We start from the raw sequence: 23,786 nt of genomic DNA, 5'->3' as shown, positions 1-23,786 counted from the left end.
ATCACAAACACACAATCAAGAACAGTCCAACAACAAATAGTGGTTTTAATGACCTAGGCAGAGCATTTTAAAACAGTTGATTTGATTTACATCCTCTGTTTACAGACTATAATCTAATGCTGGGTTTACACTTATTGCAAAGTTAACACATGCATCACAGCACTTGCTCTTGAATACTAGCAGGATGTTTCTTGCATCAAGCTAATTTTTTATGATTTAAATATTAGGAAAATTTTGCAAAAAAAAACTTGATTGAAGTGATACAGCACTTGTGTTGTATTCATTTCAATCAAGTTTTTTGCAAATATTCCAAATATTTTTCAACGTTTTTTGAGTTTCACTTAATTTGTGCTGCCCAGTAAAAATTTCCCACTATTTATGCATTTGCAATGACTTGCATGTAATCCACTCACCTGAATAGGTAACTTCACATATGGTATAAGAGCCCCATCCTTTTAAAGACAGCTTCCCCTCTGGTCTCCAGCACAGACAAACAATTTGTGTCTGCAACACGACCCTTTATAACAAGGGGACAAGGGGAGTCATGACTTGTGCTCCTATACATTCCTTGTTTAACCCCCCCAAAACAAGCCCTCAGTTACAATATTTATTGTAGACATTACCTTAAATTCCAGAGTGCAAAAGGCAACTTCAGCATACTTCAGTTTCAGACCAGATTCAAAGTCAGTTGTGAAATCCAGGTGAGGTCCCATGACCACTCGACCCTCCAAGGAATAAGACTAAAAGGGGGAAAGAAGGACTAAATTAGAGGTGTTTGTGAATAATTAAATTTGTTTGTAGAAACAAAGTTGACATTCCATGCTCTGCCTATTAAAAACCAAGCAAACAAACACACATGCCCAGTAAAATTGCTAATAAAAATAAAAACTATAGTTTAAAAAAATCTTTGTCTAATATTTACTACTACTGGAGGTACTGGTGGAACTTCTGGAAGAAGAAAAAGAGTTTGTACAAGAAACTGCTCACAACAAATCTGTGAAAAACCTGACATTTAAAAATCTAATAAAAATGAGGAAGGCATCAACATTACCTTTAATAATCAAGCGAGGGTTGATTGGCATCAGTGTTTCAACATCAGTGGCTGTGGCTGCAAAAAAATATGAATATAATAAGAGTAGAATAAGACTCAACCTAACACACGCGCACACACTATATATATATATATATATATATATATATATAGGTTTAGATTGTGATAATGAATTTAGGTTATATTTGTGTGCTCAGAATTTACACTCACCTCACACTTTAGCTATTATCAGGTACACCTGAACACCAAAAAATAAAATCTACAGTTAGTGACAATATACAATTAGTTCTCATTAGTAAATGTTAGCACTGCATTAACTCCATTGAGAAATATACAATATGTACTGTGTTAGTGTTAGTTAAAAAAAGAATACAACTGAATTGTATTATAAGCCTCATTTAATAAAACAGTTAAGACTTGTTTCATAATGAGTTTAGTTTATTTAACTAACTTAACGTTAACGTTACAGTGAACAAAATTAACATACATGATGGTCACTAACCGTAACGTTAACTTAAGTGAAGGTCAGAGCTTACCTTAACGTTATAGTCATTTCACCTTTACTTCAGTCTTGTACTGAAACAGAAAATGCAGTTAACAAGAAGTTAATTAAAGAAAATTCCCTTTCTTTTTTCAGGAACTAACGTTAACGTTATGCTAATACCTCAGAAAACACTACAATCACCATCTGGCGTCGTTAATTTCTTGTTTTAAAAAAAGGCGCGCTTAAACCCTGTACGTGCGAGTACAACTAAAGTACTCGGTAAATTCCTGTTAAATGACACGCACTATACAGAAATACACATACAACAATCATTTAACGGACAAAAGTCATATTTTAACACTTACCGAGGATGAATCCGTTGGGTGAAGAGACGACGGCGTTGTCTGTGGTGATGGCGCTTGTTTGCGGTCGAGTCGAGTCAGTTCTGTTCAATGAATCGGCTCCTTTAAGTGAACAGTAAAGAGTCGAATTCGGCTCCTTTAAGTGAACAGTAAAGAGTCGAATTCGCCTGAAAACGATTCCGTTTTGTATAATATTGTAAGACGCAAACATATAATTCATTAATATTTCATCATATTGCTTGGTTCGTGTACTGCTTGTACACGAATTGCTTGTTGATCACTTCGAGCTCATGAACACGTCTGATAAAATATCTGAATCTGAGTCAATGTCACACGAGTCCTGCACCGAAGCAGTGCAAGAGTAATATATTGATTGAAATATAAAGTTAATTATTTTCTTCGACATTCAAAATATTACATATCTCTGACTTTAACAATAAGAATAAAGTTCGTTTGGAGTGTATTGAGAATTATTATTTTTTCCTCCCAGGATTAATTTCGCACCAAGCTGCATCAAGCTGTAATGGTGGATGAGAAGGCACATAATATTATAAATATTGCTTGTAATATGTAATGAAATAAAGTTTTAACACTTTTTCATGCGAGAATGTAGTTCTTCAAAACTCAAATCTGTGGACTGTTAGTAAAGATTGTGTGTAATTTTAAGTGTGTTTTGCCGGTAGCGGAGATCTATGACCTCCAGGCGGTAACGGCGCTCTTTACTCATCTATCCACCGAGAGGCGCCTGTCTTCAGGCTAGACATTGGGACAATTGCCCCGTCTTCGATGGCTCTATATGCGTCCGAAAATGAAGTTTTAACTGTTTTTCATGCTAGAATGTAGTTGTTTAAAACTCTAATCTGTGGTTTATTTATATAGATAAAAAAATAATAATTTATATATATATATTTAATTCTGAGATTAGTGACCTCCAGGCGATGACAGGTGCCCAATACTCATGAAACCGTCTAAAGCAGACATTTACCCTGACATTGAAATAATTGTTGGCTGTTTAACAGTCTTTGGTTTCATTAATTAATTACTTTTTATTCCAGTTTATTATGTTTTGGCTAAGCACACAGTTATGTTCATTAAATATTATTTCCTATTCAATGTTAACTGTATAAAATTAAATAAAGGTGCAGTACAATCAAAAAGATGTTGGTAACCAAATCGTTTTGGGGGCTATAACATTCTGTTATTATCTGTTAAAAGTTCATTTGTATTAATTTCTATGTTGAGTTTAAAAAAGGTTTGAATTTCTATAACTAACGTGCAAAAGATATAGCCCTTTTCACAGTAATTTGCTGTAATCATGCTACCTGCCGTAATTTCACAATAAAATTATGAATACAACATATTACTGTGAATTTTTCAGTTAAATACTGTGAAGGGATACTAATGTAATTTACTGTGAAAAATTACAGTAACTTGTTGTGAAAACCTGGAAATTTTTTACAGTGTAGCTTTAGAGTTAAAACACTTTGTGAAATACTCTTAAAACTAAATTTAGGACAAGCACTCTCATTATTTTTGCTTTATTTTTGCATTATTTATGGATTTTAAAGAGTTAGGAACTAGTTTTAAAGCTTTAACACTTTGTGAAATACTATTAAAACTAAATTTAGGACTAACACTGAACTCATTTTGGCAGTATTTATGGCTTTCGCAGAGTTATGGGCTCGTTTTAACACTTAAACACTTTGTGAAATACTCTTGAAACCAAACTTAGGCCCATTATTTTTGAGATTTTCTCTTAAGTCCCCAAGTGAGGAGCTACTTTTAGCCTTAATGTGTTTTGTGATTTCGGGCCCATTCCAGAGCTCAATTGGTTTCCCTTCTGTCCTTTCGTCATTTATTGGTTTGATAAGGAAAGACCGAGCTCGATGCTATTGATCACTGTTAGTTTCAATTAGCGGGTGATTAGAGGAGAACTGCTGACTTACAGTGATCACGAGACCAATAGGAAACTGATAATCATAGTGAATCACTGACACACACACACACTCACACACACACACAATATGATAATCTCAGAAGGCATACTTAATTCCTTGAGCTACTTAAATATGATTATTTTTGTACACAAACGTCATTCTGTCTTGTTATAATAGCCTATTTGTACATCCAGTCATCTTCCTTTCTAAATATTGACGGAATTAATTAATAACTCTTCATTAAAACAATATTTGTGCTTATGTTAACTTAATATGATATGCAACAGCAATATGTTTGCCACACACGAGAGATGTTAGACATGACTTTATTAAAAACACGCCACAACGCGAGATCAGAACGTGGCAATTAAGATAATAAGCAATTAAAATTGGCATCTATTCAACATTCAGGTAAATGCATGATTAAAACAATCCACATGATTGATAATAATGAGAAGTATAGTATATATAATTTCGAAAGCACATCTGAGTGAATATTCTAATCTAAAATCAAGCGACTCAATGTTTTGATTGTGACTTATTTTTATCTGTATGTTGTCGCCATCTGGCGGATGTGGCCATTAATATCATAATACAACAGAAAAGACGCTTTCTACCTATAATGTATATAATTACTTTATGATCATTTATTCATTTTCTTGTCGGTTTAGTCCCTTTATTAATTTGGGGTCGCCACAGCGGAATGAACCACCAACTTATCCAACAAGTTTTTACACAGCGGATGCCCTTCCAGCTCTGGAATACTTTATTAATTAATTTTTATAATTATTTAGAATTAGTATTAGATTTATATAATTATATGATATGTTTTATAGTAAGTGATGGTTGACAAACTACTTTATCATAAATATTAATGTTTAAAGATTTATTTAAACAAAATTCAGAATAGATTACAGACCTGCCAAGGGTTTAAACAATGACATACACAATGAATTAAATACAAATAAATAAATTTAATAGCCCAACTGGGCCATTTTACACCCCCAGTCTCCCAAAACACAATAAAAATATGCATATTTGTTCACCGATCATTTGTCGATCATTATTTTAGGCATAATATAATATATAGCATGCACATAATTATTATTAATATAATTATTATCATTATTTGTTAATAATAGTAACAACAACAACTGCCCATAATATTAATTGTCAATAATAATAATCATTCATTCATTTATTAATTTTCTTTTCGGCCCTTTATTAATCTGGGGTCCCCACAGCGGAATGAACCACCAACTTATACAGCATCCAGGGAGAACATGCAAACTCCAAACAGAAACGCCAACTGACCCAGCCGAGGCTCATAACAACAAAAACAACAACAACAAAATAATAATAATAATAATAATAATAATAATAATAAAAATAATAGTAGTGGGTAGCACAATCGCCTCACTGCAAGAAGGTCGCTGGTTCGAGCCTCGGCTGTTGGTGTTTCTGTGTGGAGTTTGCATGTTCTCCCCGTGTTGTTGTGGGTTTCCTCCGGGTACTCCGGTTTCCCTCACAGGCCAAACACATGCGCTATAGGGGAACTGATCAACTAAATTGTCTGTAGTGTATGAGTGTAAATGAGTCTGTATGGGTGTTTCCCAGTGATGGCTGGAAGGGCATTCGCTGCGCAAAACATATACTGGATAAGTTGGCGGTTCATTCCGCTGTGGCGACCCCAGATTTATAAAGGGACTAAGCTTGAAAAAAAAAATGAATGAATAATAATAATAATTTAACGTGGAAATCTGGCACGGAAATCTCGCTTCCGAACATTGCAGCGCATTGATTACAGACGGCTGTGATTGGTCCATCCCGAAGAGCGATGAGAAAAACAACGAGGTTTATCACTTACATAACTAAAGTCCTGAATTAAAAAAAAACATGATGCCTGATTTATTAAAAACAAAATATGTGCAGCTAAATTCCTCATTTGGTTTTATATAAACAGCTTGTTTTATGGTACTAAATACATACTCTAATTATTAGTTTTTTTAATAATAATGCGTTTGTTTATATATCCTAATGACATTTTTATTTTATATATTGTTAATTAATTCTAACATTTCTATGTTTTTCTTCAGATATTTCAGTTGAAAAAACTAATTCGGTTTTTTTTATTGCCAAACGTATACAATAACAGGAAAACGAAACAAGCATATCTCTTTAAGTGTAAAGAAATAATATAGAGGGAAAAGAAACAACAACAAATGATAAACTCCAAGCTTTACACGTCTATATCAGTTTGATATCTCATAAACGCGAATGTTGTCACTGTTTTGGTGCGCACAAGACATCCTAAAAACTAACTGATACTAACATCTAAACACTTTAATTTCATTTAATTTCATGAGACTTTCAAAAAACTTCTATTTCAGGCTGTTGAACCATAGATTTAGTAGGACTACATATGCACTATATTTTGTTGAAGGCTGACTGCATGGGTGTCTCCACTAATTGTGTCCCCGTGACAGCAGCAGAAGAGCGTGTAGTGTTTCAGTAATAAGCGTCCGCCCCCCGATTCTCGCCTCTGGTTGGAGAGCAGTAGTTCCGCCCCCGGTCGCCATGTACCGCTCCGCTCGCTCCCTGCATCGCTTCAGCGCGAGTTTGTCAGATCTGCGGGCCGCTCAGAGATCCATCAAAGCTCGCAACGTCTGTCCAGCACCCGGGCTCCGGCACCAGACCGTCAGAATGGTAAATCACGCAGTGTGAGTGCTGTTTGAGGCGCGAATGAGGAGGACAAACGGACAGCAGATGACCTTCATATCAACGCGCGTACTGATATCAGACTCTCAAACCCAAAACATGTGGATTTACTACAGTATAAACGCGATTTTATCCGTCTAAATTAATCATCTACGCTTTAAATATAGCATTCACGCGTGTTTGTACGTAGAAAGACGGCAATAGTTGATTTGTTTTTCTCTGAGGGGTGAAAACTTTGATTTGTAACTCGAGTTTCTCATGTGTATTGATTTAAATGGTCATAATTCTGAGTTCATAATGTGATTTACTGGTTGTTGTTGTTGTTTCAGGCCAGTTCAGAGGCATTTCGGATTGAGAGGGACACATTTGGAGAGCTTAAAGTCCCCTCTGATAAATACTATGGAGCTCAGACTGTCAGATCCACCATGAACTTCAGGATCGGAGGAGTCACGGAGAGGATGCCGGTGATTTATCACTAATATTAGAGGAATATTTCACATTGGGGTGCAGTTGGTTTCATATTCGCACATTTAAACATTATCCTTATTCATGTAATTGCAGAAAAGCACTCTTTGCTTCTAATAAGGAAATCATTGGAGCCAATGACTATCAAAGTAGAGTACAACATTGTTTACAGTTAATCAAATAGTGCTAATGTTGTTTTGAAGTCATGCCATTTCAGCCTGAATATTAAAAATAACGTGGTAAACAATATAGGGAGGATGTCACGAGTTGTCTGAACGAATGTGCGAATATAAAAACCAACTTTACCTCAATTTAGTTCACTTCCAGAATGAACATTTCCTCATTATTTATACACTGAGGTGAAGTTGGTTTTATATTCACACATTCTGACTTGATATAATTTCAGAAACGTGTTCTTTGCGAGTTGTATATAGGGAAGTCATATTAGCAGCCAACGACTATCAAAGTACAACACTGTTCATAGTCAAGTAGTACTAATGTTGTTTTGAAGTCATACTTGCATGTGATTTCAGACTGAATAATCAAAGTAGCGTGGTAAACAATATAGAGGAGCGTTTCATAAGTTGTCTGAACAAATTTGAGAATATAAAAACCAACTTTACCAGATTGAACATTTCCTCATTATTTAAATTGAGGTAAAGTTGGTTTTGTATTTGCACATTTGGACTTTCACCTCCTTTATATCATTTCAGAAAATGATTCTTTGCAAATTCTAAGTGGGGAAATCATATTAGCAGCTAATAACTATCAACACTGTTCACAGTTAATTCAATAGTGCTAATGTTGTTTTGAAGTCATGCCATTTCAGACTGAATATTCAAAGTCGCGTGGTAAACAATATAGGGAGCATGTCACGAGTTGAACGAATGTGCGAATATAAAAACCAACTTTACCTCAATTTAGCTCACTTCCAGAATGAAAGTTTCCTCATTATTTATATTGAGGTTGGTTTTATGTTTGCACATTTAGATTTTCACCTTCATAATATCACTTTAGAAAAGTGTTCTTGGCAAATTCCAAATAGAGAAATAATATGAGCAGCCAATGACTTAAGTACAACATTGTTCACAGTCAGTTAAATAGTGCTAATGTTGTTTTGAAGTCATTCTTGGATGCAATATTAGATTAAATATTCAAAGTGGCAAATAGTCACTATTCAAAAATGAATGCATATGCAAATATGAAACCAACTTTACCCTTATTTACTCGCCCTTCTCTTCTTGATTTATTCTTCCAAGATATTTACTTCTATTTTTAGAAGATATTTACTAATATTTATCTTTGGTTCAGAGGAAATGTATTTTTTCTTTTATCTCTGCAGATTCAGGTGATCAGAGCTTTCGGTATCCTGAAGAAAGCTGCTGCAGAAGTCAATAAAGATTACGGTTTGGACCCAAAGATCGCAGACGCCATCATGAAAGCTGCTGATGAGGTGATTAATCCATAATGCTGGATTTCTGATAATCTGGCAACCTGTATTGTTATTAAAAACAACCTGATGTTCTCCAGCTACTCGAGCTAGTAATAACTTTTTTATTTATTTTGTCAAAAAACAATACACAGTTAGTGGAGAAAATAGCCTTTGTTATGGTATTAGATGTTGCTAATTTTCATTATAAGATGCATAAAATAATTTTTAATAAATACATTAAAATATAACATTTTAATAAAGTAAAAATTATATTGTATAATAATATTTATCTATATTTATATGTATTTCATTTCTATCTAAATATAAATAAACATTCTCAAATATACATATGCGTGTGTGTGTGTGTATATATTTATATATATATATATATATATATATATATATATATATATATATATATATATATATATATATATTTTTTTTTTTATATTTATATATATATATATACATACAACACACACACACCCACATTATGTCAATACAATACAATCATTTTGGATGCAATTAATTTGTGTGTTTTTGTTTTCCTCCAGGTGGAGTCTGGGAAGCTGGATGATCATTTCCCGCTGGTTGTTTGGCAAACAGGATCCGGAACTCAGACTAACATGAACGTCAATGAGGTGATCAGTAACAGAGCCATCGAGATGCTGGGAGGAAAACTGGGCAGCAAAGACCCCGTTCATCCCAATGACCACGTCAACAAGAGCCAGGTTACAAACACACACACACACACACACACACACACACACACACACACACACACACACACACACATACAAATTGACATGCACACAAATATACATACTCAAAAAAACACACATACAACCACATCAACATACACACACACACAATTATAAACATTTAAACACACAAATACAACAAGATACACAATACACACACACAAAACCACATACACTCACAAATACACACACACACACACACACACACACACACACACAAAACCAGATACACCCACAAATATACAAGCATACAACCAGATACACAACATGCATACACAAACACACCAACATACACACACACACACACATACAACCAGACACACCCACACACACACAAATAAACACATTTAAAGACACGCATGCAACCAGAAACGCAACACACACACAAGCACACAACCACATACACATACAAATATACACTCAAAAACACACATACAACCAGAAACAAAACATACACATACAAAAACACAGACATGTACATTCAACCAAACACACAACCATAAACGCCTACAACCAGACATGCACACAAATATACACACTCAATACAACCAGATACACAACATACACACACAAACACATACATTTAACCAAACACACAGACACACACACACACACACACACACACACACACACAAACAAACTTGTAAACGCGTTACCAGATACCCTAACTTGCCTAATTAACCTAGTGAAGCCTTTAAATGCCACTTTAAGCTGTATAGAAGTGTCTTGAAGAATATCTAGTCTAATATTATTTACTGTCATCATGACAAAGATCAAAGAAATCCGTTATTAGAAGTGAGTTATTAAAGCGTATGTAATAACAGCACTTGGGAAGCACATAAAAAATCTTAAAAGGCTAATAATTCAGTTTGTAAATGCGTTGTTGTGTGTTTCAGAGCTCCAATGACACGTTCCCCACAGCCATGCACATCGCTGCTGCTAAAGAGGTTCACGAGGTTCTCCTGCCGGGCCTTCAGACGCTTCATGATGCTCTCGCTGCCAAAGCTGAACAGTTCAAAGACATCATAAAGATCGGCCGCACACACACACAGGACGCCGTGCCGCTCTCGCTCGGACAGGTACAACTACACACACACACACACACACACACACACACACACACACACACACACACAACAGAAATCACTCATCCAAAAACAATACATTTTAGGCCAAACATGGAGCTGGCATAAGCTCTAACTTTAACCAGTATCCCCATCAGACGACTCTGTTCAGCCTCTCCACTGAACAGAGCCTCTCCACCTTATGAATGGTTCCCATATTTTAGAAAATTAACGTTTCTTATTCTGTAAATGGTACCGTATTCATTGTAAATGGAGTGTCTTTTTGCTGAGTTTTACTGAGCCACAACTTGAAAGAGGTAGACCCACTCTGCACAGATTGACTGTAAATGGTTATGTGTGTGCGTTTGTGCAGGAGTTTGGCGGGTACGTGCAGCAGGTGAAGTACAGTATTGCGCGCGTGAAAGCGTCTCTGCCGCGTGTGTATGAGCTGGCAGCAGGAGGAACCGCAGTCGGCACTGGACTCAACACGCGCATCGGCTTTGCAGAGAAGGTGGCAGATAAAGTGTCTGCACTTACAGGTAGGCATGGGACGGTGTAAGATTCTGACGATTTGATAACCATAGACAAAGATATCAAAGTACTGCTCTGAAATATCATCTTTTTAAATATCTGGATAGAAAACAGCAACGTTTTCCCCATTGAACACAATATATTTTATTTTAAGCAACATTTAAAATATTTTGGCAGAGCAAACCTATCAGGCTAATGGACTTCTGCTGTCTTCATTAGTTTCAAAAACACTGATTTCTTAAAAAGGCATTTTTGGAGATCTTTTGTTTCTGTGGATATGAAGGGCCCTATCAAACACCCGGCGCAGTGTGGCGCAAGGCGCGACGCAATAGTAGTTTGCTAGTTCAGCTTGGCGCAAGAGTCGTTTTGAGGCGTTGCGCCAAACTGTTTAAATAGCAAATGCATTAGCGCTCATATGTGCGTCCATAGGTGTTCTGCTCTATAAAGGAAGGCGTTCTGAGGCGGACCGCTGGCACGTTGCTATTTTGAGAAACTATAATAGATTTTTCATTAGACCAAAACAAAGCCGGTCTAAACTCCAGTGCAGAGTTGCCCCTTGCTTACACACTGCTTAATACACACAAGAGAGCAATAGGCAAATATCTTTACATATGAAAAAATGTAAATATTAAGGATATATATAGGATATAATAAGAATAGATATAGAATATAAATATAAAGGATTAAAATATTACAAAACATGTTATTTTCTAGCCTAAATAAATATGAAAAATCACTTAATGTTATTATTATTAGCAGTATTATTTATTATATCCATATTTATATTTGTTTTATTAAAAACTAGCTTAGATTTGTCCACCTGTTTTAGACCATATGGGGCACAGCATGTGTTTTAGGATATAACTCAGGTTTTTGAGCACACTTCGTTATTATTGTTCATTTATTCGTTTGCTGGAAATTAGAACTGAATTTAGAAATAGTTTTGACACAAATCTTTGCGCCATCTAGTGTGTTTGTGTGTGTATTCAGCCTTCCTCCTCTTTCCATTGGCAGGTCTTCCGTTCGTGACCGCAGCCAATAAGTTCGAGGCTCTGGCGGCTCATGATGCTCTGGTGGAGCTGAGCGGCGCTCTGAACACTGTGGCCGTGAGCATGATGAAGATCGCCAATGATATCCGCTTCCTCGGCTCTGGGCCTCGTTCGGGTCTTGGAGAACTCATCCTGCCAGAGAACGAACCCGGATCCAGCATCATGCCCGGTGAGTGACAGGCCAGACAGCCAATCAGAGGATTACCGAGGACATCAGACATGATGTAGAATTTCAAGTTAGATGATTTATAATTGCATTAAGGGGTTTAAACTCAGTTGTGTGTCAGCAGTGTGTGAATAAAACCAGCTTCTAATGGTAAACATTAATTAATTGTATTGTTTATAATCAGACTTGATAAAAACAGAAACGCTTTGATTGGCTTTCTCCCTGTGTATGTGTCATTAAAGGGGGAAAGCCCCGCCCACTAGTGCCCATCTCTCCCTCATTAGCATAAACAGCAGCCCTGAGTGAGAAGCAGCCGTCTGTCCATTCGCCATTAGAGTGTTTGAGCTGCTGAAGATAATGTCAGCATAGACTAAGAGGAGTATAGTTGTGGAGTTTTAGATGAAGCGCAAATGAACGGCGACAGGAGTCTCCATAGACTGACTGAAGCACACACTCACACTGAAGCACACCTGACCAGCACTGAGAATACTAGTGCGGTTTTCAGTCTGCCACTATGCTGACACAGGCGTTTATAGCTCTGCTCTCTTTTGAAAAGAGCATAATCTCATTTGCATTTAAAGCGACAGTCACCAAAATGCCACAATTAGGATCAAAGCCTAAAAGGGTCAGTTTTAGAGAGGTATGAAGCAGTATTTGTGTGCAATATTGAGCTGAAACTTCACTATTCACTCTAGGGACATCAGAGACTTTTCATTTTGTAAAAATTGGCACAATGGGTCTCCTTTACCTCCTAACTCACCAAAAAAACCCTATAATTTGACATTCAACTCATTAGAATCACAGATGTGTGTGTGTTTTGAGTTCTCTTTAATGATCTGCTATTAATCACACACTGTCACCTGTTCCAGGTAAGGTGAACCCGACGCAGTGTGAGGCCATGACTATGGTGGCCGCTCAGGTGATGGGGAATCATGTGGCCGTTACTGTCGGGGGAAGCAATGGACACTTCGAGCTCAATGTGTTCAAGCCCATGATCGTGAGTTGCATTTAAAAACTACTAATCTGAAACTCCTCTTCACTGCAGCCACACATTTACTGCATTTAGGGTGCATGTTTACAACGCCCATATTAGGGTTGAGCGATGTCGGCCAATTCTGCATTGCACAATGTCGAATGTGAATGTGGACGATGCATTTTTAGTTCAGTGTTTCAAAATGTGCTTAATAATAGGTGGATCAAATGATTGCTGATGATAGATTTTCCCCCTATTTTCATGAAGCTTTATTGTGTGTGTTTTCAGATTAAGAATGTGCTGAACTCGGCCAGGCTGCTGGGCGATGCTTCGGTCTCCTTCACTAATAACTGCGTGGTCGGCATCGAGGCGAACACCGAGAGGATCAACAAGCTGATGAGCGAGTCTCTGATGCTGGTCACCGCTCTCAATCCACATATAGGTAACACCCAGCAGAGGGCGCTCACATTCACACAGTTTAGATCAGGGATGGCCAATCCTGTTCCTGGAGATCTACCTTCCTGCAGATTTCAGTTGCAACCCTTATCAAACACACCTGTCTGTAATTATCAAGTGGATTTCAGGTCCTAATTGATTGGTTCAGGTGGGTTTGATCAGGGTAGGAGCTAAACTGTACAGGATAGTAGATCTCCAGGAACAGGACTGAGCACCCCTGGTTTAGATGGTCTGGAAAACAGCACTATAGTGCTGGAGAAGTTTGGGGGAAAATAAATAATCTCATAGACACTAATACCTGTATGAAAATTTGTTTAATTGGTTACTTAAAATCTCAAAATGAGATTTCTTAAATTACAGTACAATACGTTCAAACAGACCCGGCCCTAACCAATTGGCACCCTAGGCAAGATTTCAGGAGGCGCCCCGTCGCATCGCTATAAATTCCACTGCTAGTGTAAATATACTCATAAGAAACTAAATAGCTTTCTCTTGGACGTTCTTTTATTTAAATAAAGCAATTGCACATTCAAAATACTTATAAAGAAGGATTTGCAATGGTGTTACTGAGAAACCTTAGCAGCGCATTTAAAGACAGAAGAGGAGTATGGGATGCCACTCTAATAATAAACACTTGATTTTAAGAATAAAATAAAATGAAATAATATAAATGAAAACCTAAAGATTAGGGTTGGGTACCGAAATGCAGTGCCATTATAGCACTGGTACCTTGGTAGGGTTGTAACAGTATGAATTTTTTACGGTATGATAATCGTCTAAAACAATACCACGGTTTGACGGTTTCGCGGTATACGGTATGTTACAAATGTTACAAAATAATAGAACAGTGAAGCAAATTTGACTTTTTCCAAATAATATATTTTCAGTTACTATAAACAACACCACTTACAATGAACAAATAAAAAAATAAGAAAATAATAAATAATGTGTCAAAGTCCAAATAAAGTCCAAATAAACATGGTGCAAATCCTCAGTAAAAAAATAGATATAAATATTTACTATACTATAAATAGTTACATAACGAAACTAGATTCAATATGGAACATCCTTAGGTTTTATGTGCCAGCATGGATCTAGTTGTCTGTGGATATGGATTTGGATTTGGTTGTCTGCAATGCAGACAAACAGCTGCACCTTCATTTGCGTCTTTTGAAAACAGCAAGAGCAGCAGTTCGTCTTTGCTGTGTCACTGTTTTGTCATGTTTCTGTGCTGCTGTGCATGCAAAAGTACTTAGTATGAGAATTATTTCATGCAAAACTTTTTTTTTGCGTTTTATTTAGCCGCGCATAAATGTATGCCTATCTCTCATTCTGTGTTGTTCAAAAAGCTCATTGTTTGGTCCACAAACAAAAGCGAAACCTATGCTTATTGGTTGTGATATAGCAAGTTTGAACCAATCTGGGCATGGAGGAGGGACAATGCATCAATGTATCATGTCTGGTTTGTCCGGAGACACAGTGACGAGCGTTTCTTTGTCAAATCAGCGTGGTCAAATTTTGATGACGTAACCGCACTGATTCCGGAGCCTCTGAAATACAGCACTGGAAAGCTGAGATTCTCTTCTTTATGCCAATCTTTGAATTGTATGAATCGGATCAGCGGATCAAAAGTTATTAAACATTTAAGAGCAATACTTATTTTTAGCCGCGGGCGACTGTCTCGGTCTTTAAGGGTTAAAACCGTTGATATGCAATTGTTCATGGTATGATAATCGTGCACGTTCAAATCGTGGTAAACCGTCATACCGGTATATTGTTACAACCCTATACCTTGTTAACCGGTATATACTGGTATTAAATCAGCGAATGAATTTCGGTGCCTAATTTCGGTGCTGCGGCAAGGACCTAAGAAGCATCAAAGGAGTGCATGAAATAAGGCACACATAGGCGTTGTGTCACAGTATAACTAAACATTTAATCCTAAACAACTTTGAGGAATACTGACAGGCGATATCAGGCGTTTGTTATTGTCGCTTGGGAACAGACGCACGCAACGTAGGCCTAGTACAGCGCATTCAGCCTGGTTTTCGGTGAGCGAGAGCGACACTCTTCAGATCTACACGCGTGATCACGTTCATCCAATTTGCTTAAACTAAGCATTCTAAAGCGTATTTTACAAGCAAGGATTCTTACAGCAACTGTCTTTACAAAAGTTGCGTGTAAGAGGGAAACATGGCAAACTTAATGACACATTTGAGGGCTCAAAGGAAGAGGAATGCCTCTCTCGCGGGCTTTAAGCCTGGTTTATACTTCTGCGTCAAGTGACCGGCGTAACCCACGGCGCATGCGATGCGCGTGGCTGTGCATTTATACTTCTGCTGCTGTCTCTGTCGGTCTACATTTACACTTCCGAAACACTAGTTGGTAGTGAGGTGTAAATGTTCCTCTGTGTCGAGTTTCTTCTCTGCTGTTTTGCTTTTCCTGAACACTTCCGGGATGTAAAAGTGGCTCAAACTCGCTCATTTTGAGGCAGGAACCGGCGGACGTGCAACAACTTTAACTATGAGGTAAACACAAAACAAAACTTTCCGTCCGGAGCTCCTTTACGGGACTTGTAAACAATCGCTCCATCAGGCTCGCACCATTCACACGGCTCTCGGCCCCGCCCAGACTCGTCATTGATACCAAGCCGACCAATCACAGAGCTTACGCTACGCGTCATTGCGACGTGTAGTTACATTTTTTGAGAGGTGCACTTCAGCGACGACCACGGCGAAGGGCTATGCGTCAGCGCCGTAGCATACGCCGGCGTTTGACGCAGAAGTATTTAGGTGTCACGCGCAATCGCTCCCTCGCACTCCCTCTGTTTTCGCGACACTTGCTCTCTCTGTGACGGTGCTGCGCGCATCAGTTCCCCGCATTCGTCAGTTGACGCCCAAATTGACACAGGTAATAAAAAGATTAAACTTCAGTCATGTTCATGTTGTGAAACACTGTCAAAATTGATGATATTAGACTTCTGTTTTCAATAACGATTTTAACACAGTTAATATAGGAAATCCTCGGCTAAGCAGAGACCATTATTAATCAGTAATATAGTGTACATAGTTTAACGTTAGGAAATGCAGTCTTGAATTTACAAACAGTCGGCAAATACCAAAGAACAGATGTTGATGTTGAACATTGATCAGATGTAGTTTTCAGTCACATTTAACTCGTTTAGTTTTGCCTTCATTCATTTTTGATTTGCGTCTTCAACACATGATTTATTTACAGCACATTTTTAAACATAATAGTTTAACTAACTCATTTAATATCTACTTTTTTATCTTCCCCATGCTGACAGTCAGTGCAGAACATTTTACTAGTTATTTTGCAAGACAGTCGTATTCAGACAAAGTCCCTTTAAGTATTTTATAGTCTTTTATTCAGATTAAAGTGTAATTTAGACTTTATCAGTTAACTACGAAAGTTAAAATAATTAGTCGAATTGTTTTGTAACTGATTTGTTGTGTAAATCAAAAATATACTGTAAATATTTTTTTAAGGAGGCTAATAATACTGACCCTATTTTTATTTAAATTAAAAACAGCTTTTATTCATGAAATAAACAATAAAAAATAGGACTTATTATGACTTATATAATTATAATTAAAAATTAAAAATATAATTATTTTTTAGGAAACACTCTTAAAGTGCTCCTCAAAGTATGTGGCCCCAGCCCACCCCCACAGGTTATTAGTAAGCTAATGTAATTTCATAATGCAAATCTCCTCACATTTCATAAGTTCGACGAGTTTCCCCCCTACACGCAACTTTTGTAAAGCGTCTGCTTCACGTTGCGGTCCACTGTACTGCGCGTTTTGTGTGTGTGTGTCATCTCTGATATCATATTCTGTCTGTGACTGCAGGTTATGATAAAGCCGCAAAAATTGCGAAAACCGCTCATAAAGACGGTTCGACTCTGAAAGAGGCGGCGCTGAAGCTGGGATTCCTGAACGAGCAGCAGTTTGAGGAGTGGGTTCGACCTCATGACATGCTAGGCCCAAAGTAAAGGAGAACAGAGCTGAAACACACGCACACCAGTAAAACACTTGTGGATCACCGTTCACAGACGGGGTTTGTGCTGGAGGTATTATTCTTCAGAGTCTGTGTGTTCCCTGTGAATGCATGACTGTGTTTCTTTTTCATCCCAAAATCTGAGGAATAAAATAAGCGGGGGAGAAAATGTCTGTGTCTGCAGCTCGGTGTTGTTTTTCTGCATGGTTAAGGTGTTATTAAAGTTTTAATATATAGTTATTTTTTAATGGTTTAATTAATTTATTATTTTTATCAATTTATTTTTTTGTCAGTTGTTTTAGTTTTTTGTGTTATTCATCAAGAAAGTTTTTAAAAGTCATTTTTTCAATATTTGAATATCACAAATTATTAATTTACATTTAAAAAAATTTAATAATTTAGTTTTTGCTATTATATTTTTGATAGATTTTTTAAAATCTTTTTTTTTTTCAAATTTAATCATTTTATTAGTTTATTTCAGATTTGTTTTAATGCTTTAAAAAATTATATATATAAAAAAAAAAAAAAAATATATATATATATATATATATATATATATATATATATATATATATATATATATATATATATATATATAATTTTTTATTTTACAAAAAAATATTAAAGGCCCAATGAACCAGAAGCTCTGATCGTTATTCTTTTGATATTGTGCATAGTTCCTAAAGAAACTGAATGTTAAATGAGTTAACAGTGGGCGTGGCTTGTTTTTTCTCCTGACAGCTGATTGGATGTAGTAAATAGACATTTCATTCAGAAAGATGGGGAAAAGGGTTTTAGGAGAGTTATTACAAACCAACAGACTCCTCCTCCTCACCATTTCTGTTAGATGTCAAAACTGACAGCTGGAGGGGCGTGGTTAAATATGTTAACCCCGCCCAATATCTCAGACAGCCCTTATCTGAGAACTTAACTGAAAACAAACAGGAAGAGCTTTTGCAGATTTCAATTAAAGATTACAAGAGCAAACTATTGTTTTTCTTAATTCCATACACAGATGAATTGCTCACCACAAAACTAGCAATGTGAGCTAACAGAATCATATTGTTGGTTTTGATTTCTTGGGGACTTTAAATGTTAATAAAAAAATTATTATTATTATTTTATATATTATTATTTTTGAAAATGTAAAAAAACCTAAGGATACCTAAATATAATTGACATTTTTTATGTTTTAGTCAGGTAGTTGGGTGTGTTGGCTTTTTTTTATTTTTTATTTTTTATCAATTTTTATTTTTATTTGAGATATTTTAGTCAATTGTAAATGCTTTTTTCAAATACCGTGACATACTATCTTAATGGAAATAAGATCCTAAGATAATAATAAGTCTTAAGACTTATTAAGACTTATTAAGTCTTGATAAGTAGATAGTATCTCACAGTATTTGAAAAAGCATTTACAATTGACTAAAGTAACTCAAATAAAAATAAAAATTTATTAAAAAGAAAAGTCTTAATGAAAAAAATAAATAGTAAGAAGAAAAAGCAGTAAGTAACCTTTATAAAATAAGAAAGATTCAATTTGTTTGTCTAATTATGTAAACATGAAATTTAAATAAGCAAATATATTTGAAAACTCTACAAATCATCCTAAAATCTGAAGAATAAAACAACTGCATGGTGAAAATATCGTGTCTGCATTCATTCATTCATTCATTTTATTTTCAGCTTAGTCCCTTCATTAATCAGGCTTCGCCACAGCGGAATAAATCTCCAACTTACCCAGCATATGTTTAATGCAGTGCATGCTCTTCCAGCCGCAAACCAATACTGGGAAATGCCCATACACTCTCACATTCACACCCATACACTATGGCCAGTTTAGTTCATCAATTCCCCTATAGCGCATGTGTTTGGACTGTGGGGGAAACCGGAGCACCCGGAGGACACAGGGAGAACATGCAAACTCCACACAGAAATGACCACTGACCCAGCTGCGACTCGAACCAGAGACCTTCTTGCTGTGACTTTCATTGTAAAATTATTATTTATGTTTAAATGCCAACTTTTTTCATTCATTTATTAACATTTAATTAATTTATTTTAATTTATTAATTTATTGAAAAAATATTTATTTATTGTAATATATTTTATTTTATTTATTTGAAATTAATTAATTGTTATTCATTTTACATTGATTTAAATTTTATTTTAATTGTTCTTTATTGACATTTATTTTCATGGTAAAATTATTTGTTTAAATGCCAACTTTTTTCATTCATTTTTAATTTATTTACATTTAATTAATTTATTTTAATTTATCAATTTATTTTAATTTATTAAAAAAATTATTTATTTTTTGTAGAATATTTTATTTTATTTATTTGAAATTAATTAATGAATTGTTATTTAATTTCATTTATTAAAATTTATTTAAATTTTTTCTTTATTGACATTTATTTTTAGTGTAAAATTATTATTTAACCTCTACTTTTGGTTGCAAAATCTGAGGTAACTTCTGGGGTATGTTAAGTAGCCACAGCAACCTACTCTCTGAAGATAACCTGCTCCGGAGGAGGTTATCTTCAGAGAGTAAGTTGCTATGTTCCAGAGTTTGTCTGTTTTAACTGGTAAACAGGTTTTGGGTCAATCAACCGAGAGTTCAGGGTTTAGCAGTTGGTAAGTTAACCCAGCTTTCTGGAATACCCCCCCTGTAGGGCTGGTGTCCTGCATAGTTTATATCCAACCCCAATCAAGCTTTTCGTAGGCTAACTAGAACTGTTCTGGCTGGTGTGTTGAGGCAAGTTGGAGCTAAACTCTGCAGGACACCGGCCCTCCAGGACCGAGTTTGGACACCCCTATTCTAGTAGACTGAAACTGTGTCAGTCCAGTTTTCAGTTCAGTGTGGTTTAATATTCAATACTGAGAGTCCAAACACTGAAGAGCAAATCCATCCATGCCCTGCTCCACAAGTCCCAAACCAAGCAAGCCGGTGGTGGAACAAACTTCACCTACTGGCCAAAGTGAAGGATAAAAAAAAACCTGTCCAGAAAGCAGGCTCAGCTGGAGACCACCATTTCTCCTCTGGCCAAACATCTTGTGCAGAGCTGCAGTCTAGACGCTGGAGAAGCTGCAGGAGAGAGAGGTCACCGGCTGGTGGACAGGCTGACCCTTCAAAATCAATGCATGGACTCGTCTGTCACTGGAGTCTTACAGGAATCAGTCTAATGCTCTCCACTCCTCCATGACCACCACCACAGCAGCAGCTCAGGATACAGCCTGGTCCAGGATCATGGAGACCTCTAGAAGTCTTGGTTGTCATCATCTCCTCACAGGTCTTGGATCTCATCAACATGCTCTGTTCAGTCATGCTCGGAGATGTGACAGACGTCCTGTATTTCTCCCTGTGTCTATTAGTCGGTGTCTGCAGTATGAGTGTACTGTCTCTTTAAGAGCGTGTGCAGTGTGCACTACAGCGCTGTGATGTTCCCTACTGAGGGCAGGACAGCAGTGTGTCTCTGGCATTTCACCTGCTCCGCTCTTAATATTCACAGCCTGTGTGAGCTCCGTCCCAGCATGCATTGCTCATGTTGATTCATGTGGAGCGGGGGGGCAGAGAGCCATATGGACACCACAGGAGACGGGAGAGAGAGTGTGTGTGTGTGTGTGTGTGTGTGTGTGTGTGTGTGTGTGTGTGTGAGAGAGAGAGAGAGAGAAAGTGTGTGAGTGTGATTGTGTCTTTGTGTTTTAAGTATTTGTGTGTGCGTGCATGTTTAAGTGTGTGTGCTGTGTTGTGCTTAACTGTGTAGTTGTGTATGTGTGTGTCTCTGCATGTGTCTCTGTGTGTGTGTGTGTGTGATTGTGACTGTATTTGTTTGTGAAAGTATGAGTGTGTTTGCGTATGTGCATGTTTTAATTGTTTGTGTGCATGTTAAAGTGTGTGTGGGGTTGTGTTGTGCTTAATTGTGTAGCTTCATGTGTATGTGTCTGAATATCTCTGTCTCAGTCTGTGTGTCTGTCTTTCTTTGTGTGTCTCTCTGTGTTTGTGTGTGTGTGTGTCTGTATTTTTTTATTGTTCTTAAGTGTGTAGTTGTATGTTTGTGTGTGTGTTTGTATGTTTCTTTCTCTCACCATCTGTGTGTGTGTGTGTGTGTGTGTGTGTGGTTTGTGTCTTTGTATTTGTGTGATTGTGTGTTTGGCATTGTGCTTAAGTGTGTAGTTGTGTGTGTGTTTGTGTGGTTTGTGTCTGAATTTGTGTGATTCTCTCTATCTCTGTGTGTGGATTTGTGTGTGTGTGTTTCTGTGTGATTGTGTGTTTGGCATTGTGCTTAAGTGTGTAGTATATGTATTTGTGTGTGTGTGTGTTATTTGTGTCTCAGTATTTGTGTGTGTGTTTGTGTTTCTGTGTGTTTGTTTATGTTTGTGTTTCTGTGTGTGGTTTGTGTGTGTGTGTGTGTGTGATTTTTGTGTGTGTGTGGTTTGTGTCTCAGTTTGTGTGTGTGTGTGTGTGTGTGTGTGTGTTCGTGTTTATGTGTGTGTTTCTGTGTGTGGTTTGTGTCTATTTGTGTGTGTGTGTGTGTGTGTGTGTGTGTGCGTGTGTTTGATTGTTTGTGTGTCTTTCTGGGTGATTTGTGTGTGGTGTTGTGCTTAAGTGTGTAGTTGTATGTTTGTGTGTGTGGTTTGTGTCTCAGTATTTGTGTGTGTGTGTGTGTGTGTGTGTGTGTGTTGTTTGAGTCTCAGTATTTGTGTGTGTTTGTGTGTGTGTGTGTGTTGTTTGAGTCTCAGTATTTGTGTGTGTTTGTGTGTGTGTGTGTGTGTGTTGTTTGAGTCTCAGTATTTGTGTGTGTGTGTGTGTGTGTGTGTGTGTGTGTTGTTTGAGTCTCAGTATTTGTGTGTGTGTGTGTGTGTGTGTGTGTGTGTGTGTGTGTGTGTGTGTGTGTGTGTGTGTGTGTGTGTGTGTGTGTGTGTGTGTGTGTTTGTTTGAGTCTCAGTATTTGTGTGTGTGTTTTTTTGTGTTTCAGTATTTGTCTGTCTCTGTGTGTGTGTGTGTGTGTGTGTGTGTGTGTGTGTAGGTGAGCTCTGGCATATGGTGTCTCTACAGGCTTCATCTCTCCGTCAGACTGTTGCTTTCTCTCTCTCAGTGATTCGGAGCTTCTTCAGGCTTGATGATGTCAGCAGGTCTGCACTTATTCAAAGCACCAACACATTAAAACACAAACCACAGTGAACCTACAGGGCTGAATCCAGGTCAATTGGGACGCTCTTCCTTAATCATCGCAATGGCAAAAGGTCGCTGGTTCGAGTTCCGGCTGGACCAGTTGTCATTTCTGTGTGGAGTTTGCATGTTCTCCCTGTGTTGGCGTGGGTTTCCCCCACAGTCCAAACACATGTGCTGTAGGGGAATTGATTAACTAAATTGGCCGTAGTGTATGAGTGTGTGTGTGTGTGAATGATTGTCTATAGGGGTTTCCCAGTACTGGGTTGCAGCTAAAAGGGCATTCGCAGTGTAAAACATGCTGGAATAGCATATATATCATATAGCTTACAGCATTCTGCTGTGGCGATCCCTGATGAATAAAGGGACTAAGCTGGAGGAAAATGAATAAATGAATGAGTTCCTATATGAGTGTAGGTCTTCCTGATCGCTGTGGTTTCTCACTCTCTTTACTGTGGTAAACATGAGATGCTCTGTCTCTGATGTATGTCGACTGCTCTGGCCTGGTATATTATATCACACTGGGTTATATAATACTACACTACAGCATGAGTTCAAAACATCATCCTCTGAACAATAAGGTGAGAGAGGCAATCAGGCTTTCAGTCACAAACACTATTTATTCTGCTCTATAATGAACTCTAAACATTATTTGAAGAGTTCAAATGCAAAAACCTCTAAGTGTCGTCTGAAATTTCCCCTCAAAATGAACCTTTTTCCCAGCCTCCTTTGTTAATGTTGTGTTATTTCACTTTAGAGACTATGAGAAGGACTCATTCTTTGCCATAAAAGTGATATTAGTGAACTTATACACAGGAGCTTGATATAAATGCAAATTTTAGAAAAAAAATCAGATGGCATTTAGAGGTTTTTGCATCTGAATCTTCATTTATACGTCATACATGAGTCGTTTCTGTCAGTGGTCATTCAACTCGTGCTTTTTTAACAATGCAAAACATCAGAGAACATTCACATAACGTTCAGGAAATGTTTGCAGAACGCTTCTTCAACTATTTCTGCAACGTTTGCGGTAATAAAAAATACAATTGTGTATTTTTATTTGCCTTGTTTTATATTAAAGAGAGCTCACCTAATCATGACATTTCGGTCATCATTTACATCATTCCTTTAATTAAAACTGATT

The 23,786-nt window shown here is 37.0% G+C and overlaps 1 protein-coding gene and 1 long non-coding RNA gene across 7 annotated transcripts in view; one reads left to right on the top strand and one right to left on the bottom strand.

Annotated features, from left to right (window-relative positions):
* LOC141376892 (uncharacterized) overlaps nucleotides 1-1,976 on the bottom strand; it is a 2,307-nt gene extending 331 nt beyond the window's left edge. Inside the window, exons 1-6 of one of the 6 annotated variants that reach the window (XR_012388262.1) lie at nucleotides 1,901-1,976; nucleotides 1,588-1,627; nucleotides 1,262-1,289; nucleotides 1,052-1,108; nucleotides 624-740; nucleotides 414-517 (exon numbers count right to left, since the gene is read on the bottom strand). This is a non-coding gene — a long non-coding RNA (uncharacterized lncRNA). Of the gene's footprint in view, nucleotides 1-413; nucleotides 518-623; nucleotides 1,109-1,261; nucleotides 1,290-1,587; nucleotides 1,628-1,900 lie in introns of all 6 variants that reach the window. The other 5 variants (XR_012388259.1, XR_012388260.1, XR_012388261.1 and 2 more) reach the window with 5 other exon arrangements.
* Nucleotides 1,977-6,374: 4,398 nt separating this feature from the next.
* On the top strand, nucleotides 6,375-17,638 carry fh (fumarate hydratase). The gene is given in 10 exon segments (NM_200963.1): nucleotides 6,375-6,540; nucleotides 6,882-7,016; nucleotides 8,360-8,470; nucleotides 9,004-9,180; nucleotides 10,107-10,289; nucleotides 10,648-10,813; nucleotides 11,820-12,023; nucleotides 12,890-13,017; nucleotides 13,282-13,435; nucleotides 17,322-17,638. Coding segments are annotated over 10 exon segments (1,530 nt in total). The 5' UTR covers nucleotides 6,375-6,411; the 3' UTR covers nucleotides 17,465-17,638.
* The last annotated feature ends 6,148 nt before the right edge of the window (nucleotides 17,639-23,786 follow it).

This window comes from Danio rerio, chromosome 12, assembly GCF_049306965.1.
Source record: "Danio rerio strain Tuebingen ecotype United States chromosome 12, GRCz12tu, whole genome shotgun sequence".
Lineage (NCBI taxonomy): Eukaryota > Metazoa > Chordata > Actinopteri > Cypriniformes > Danionidae > Danio > Danio rerio.
Note: the sequence above shows the minus strand (reverse complement) of the source record. Positions and strands in the feature narration are given on the sequence as shown.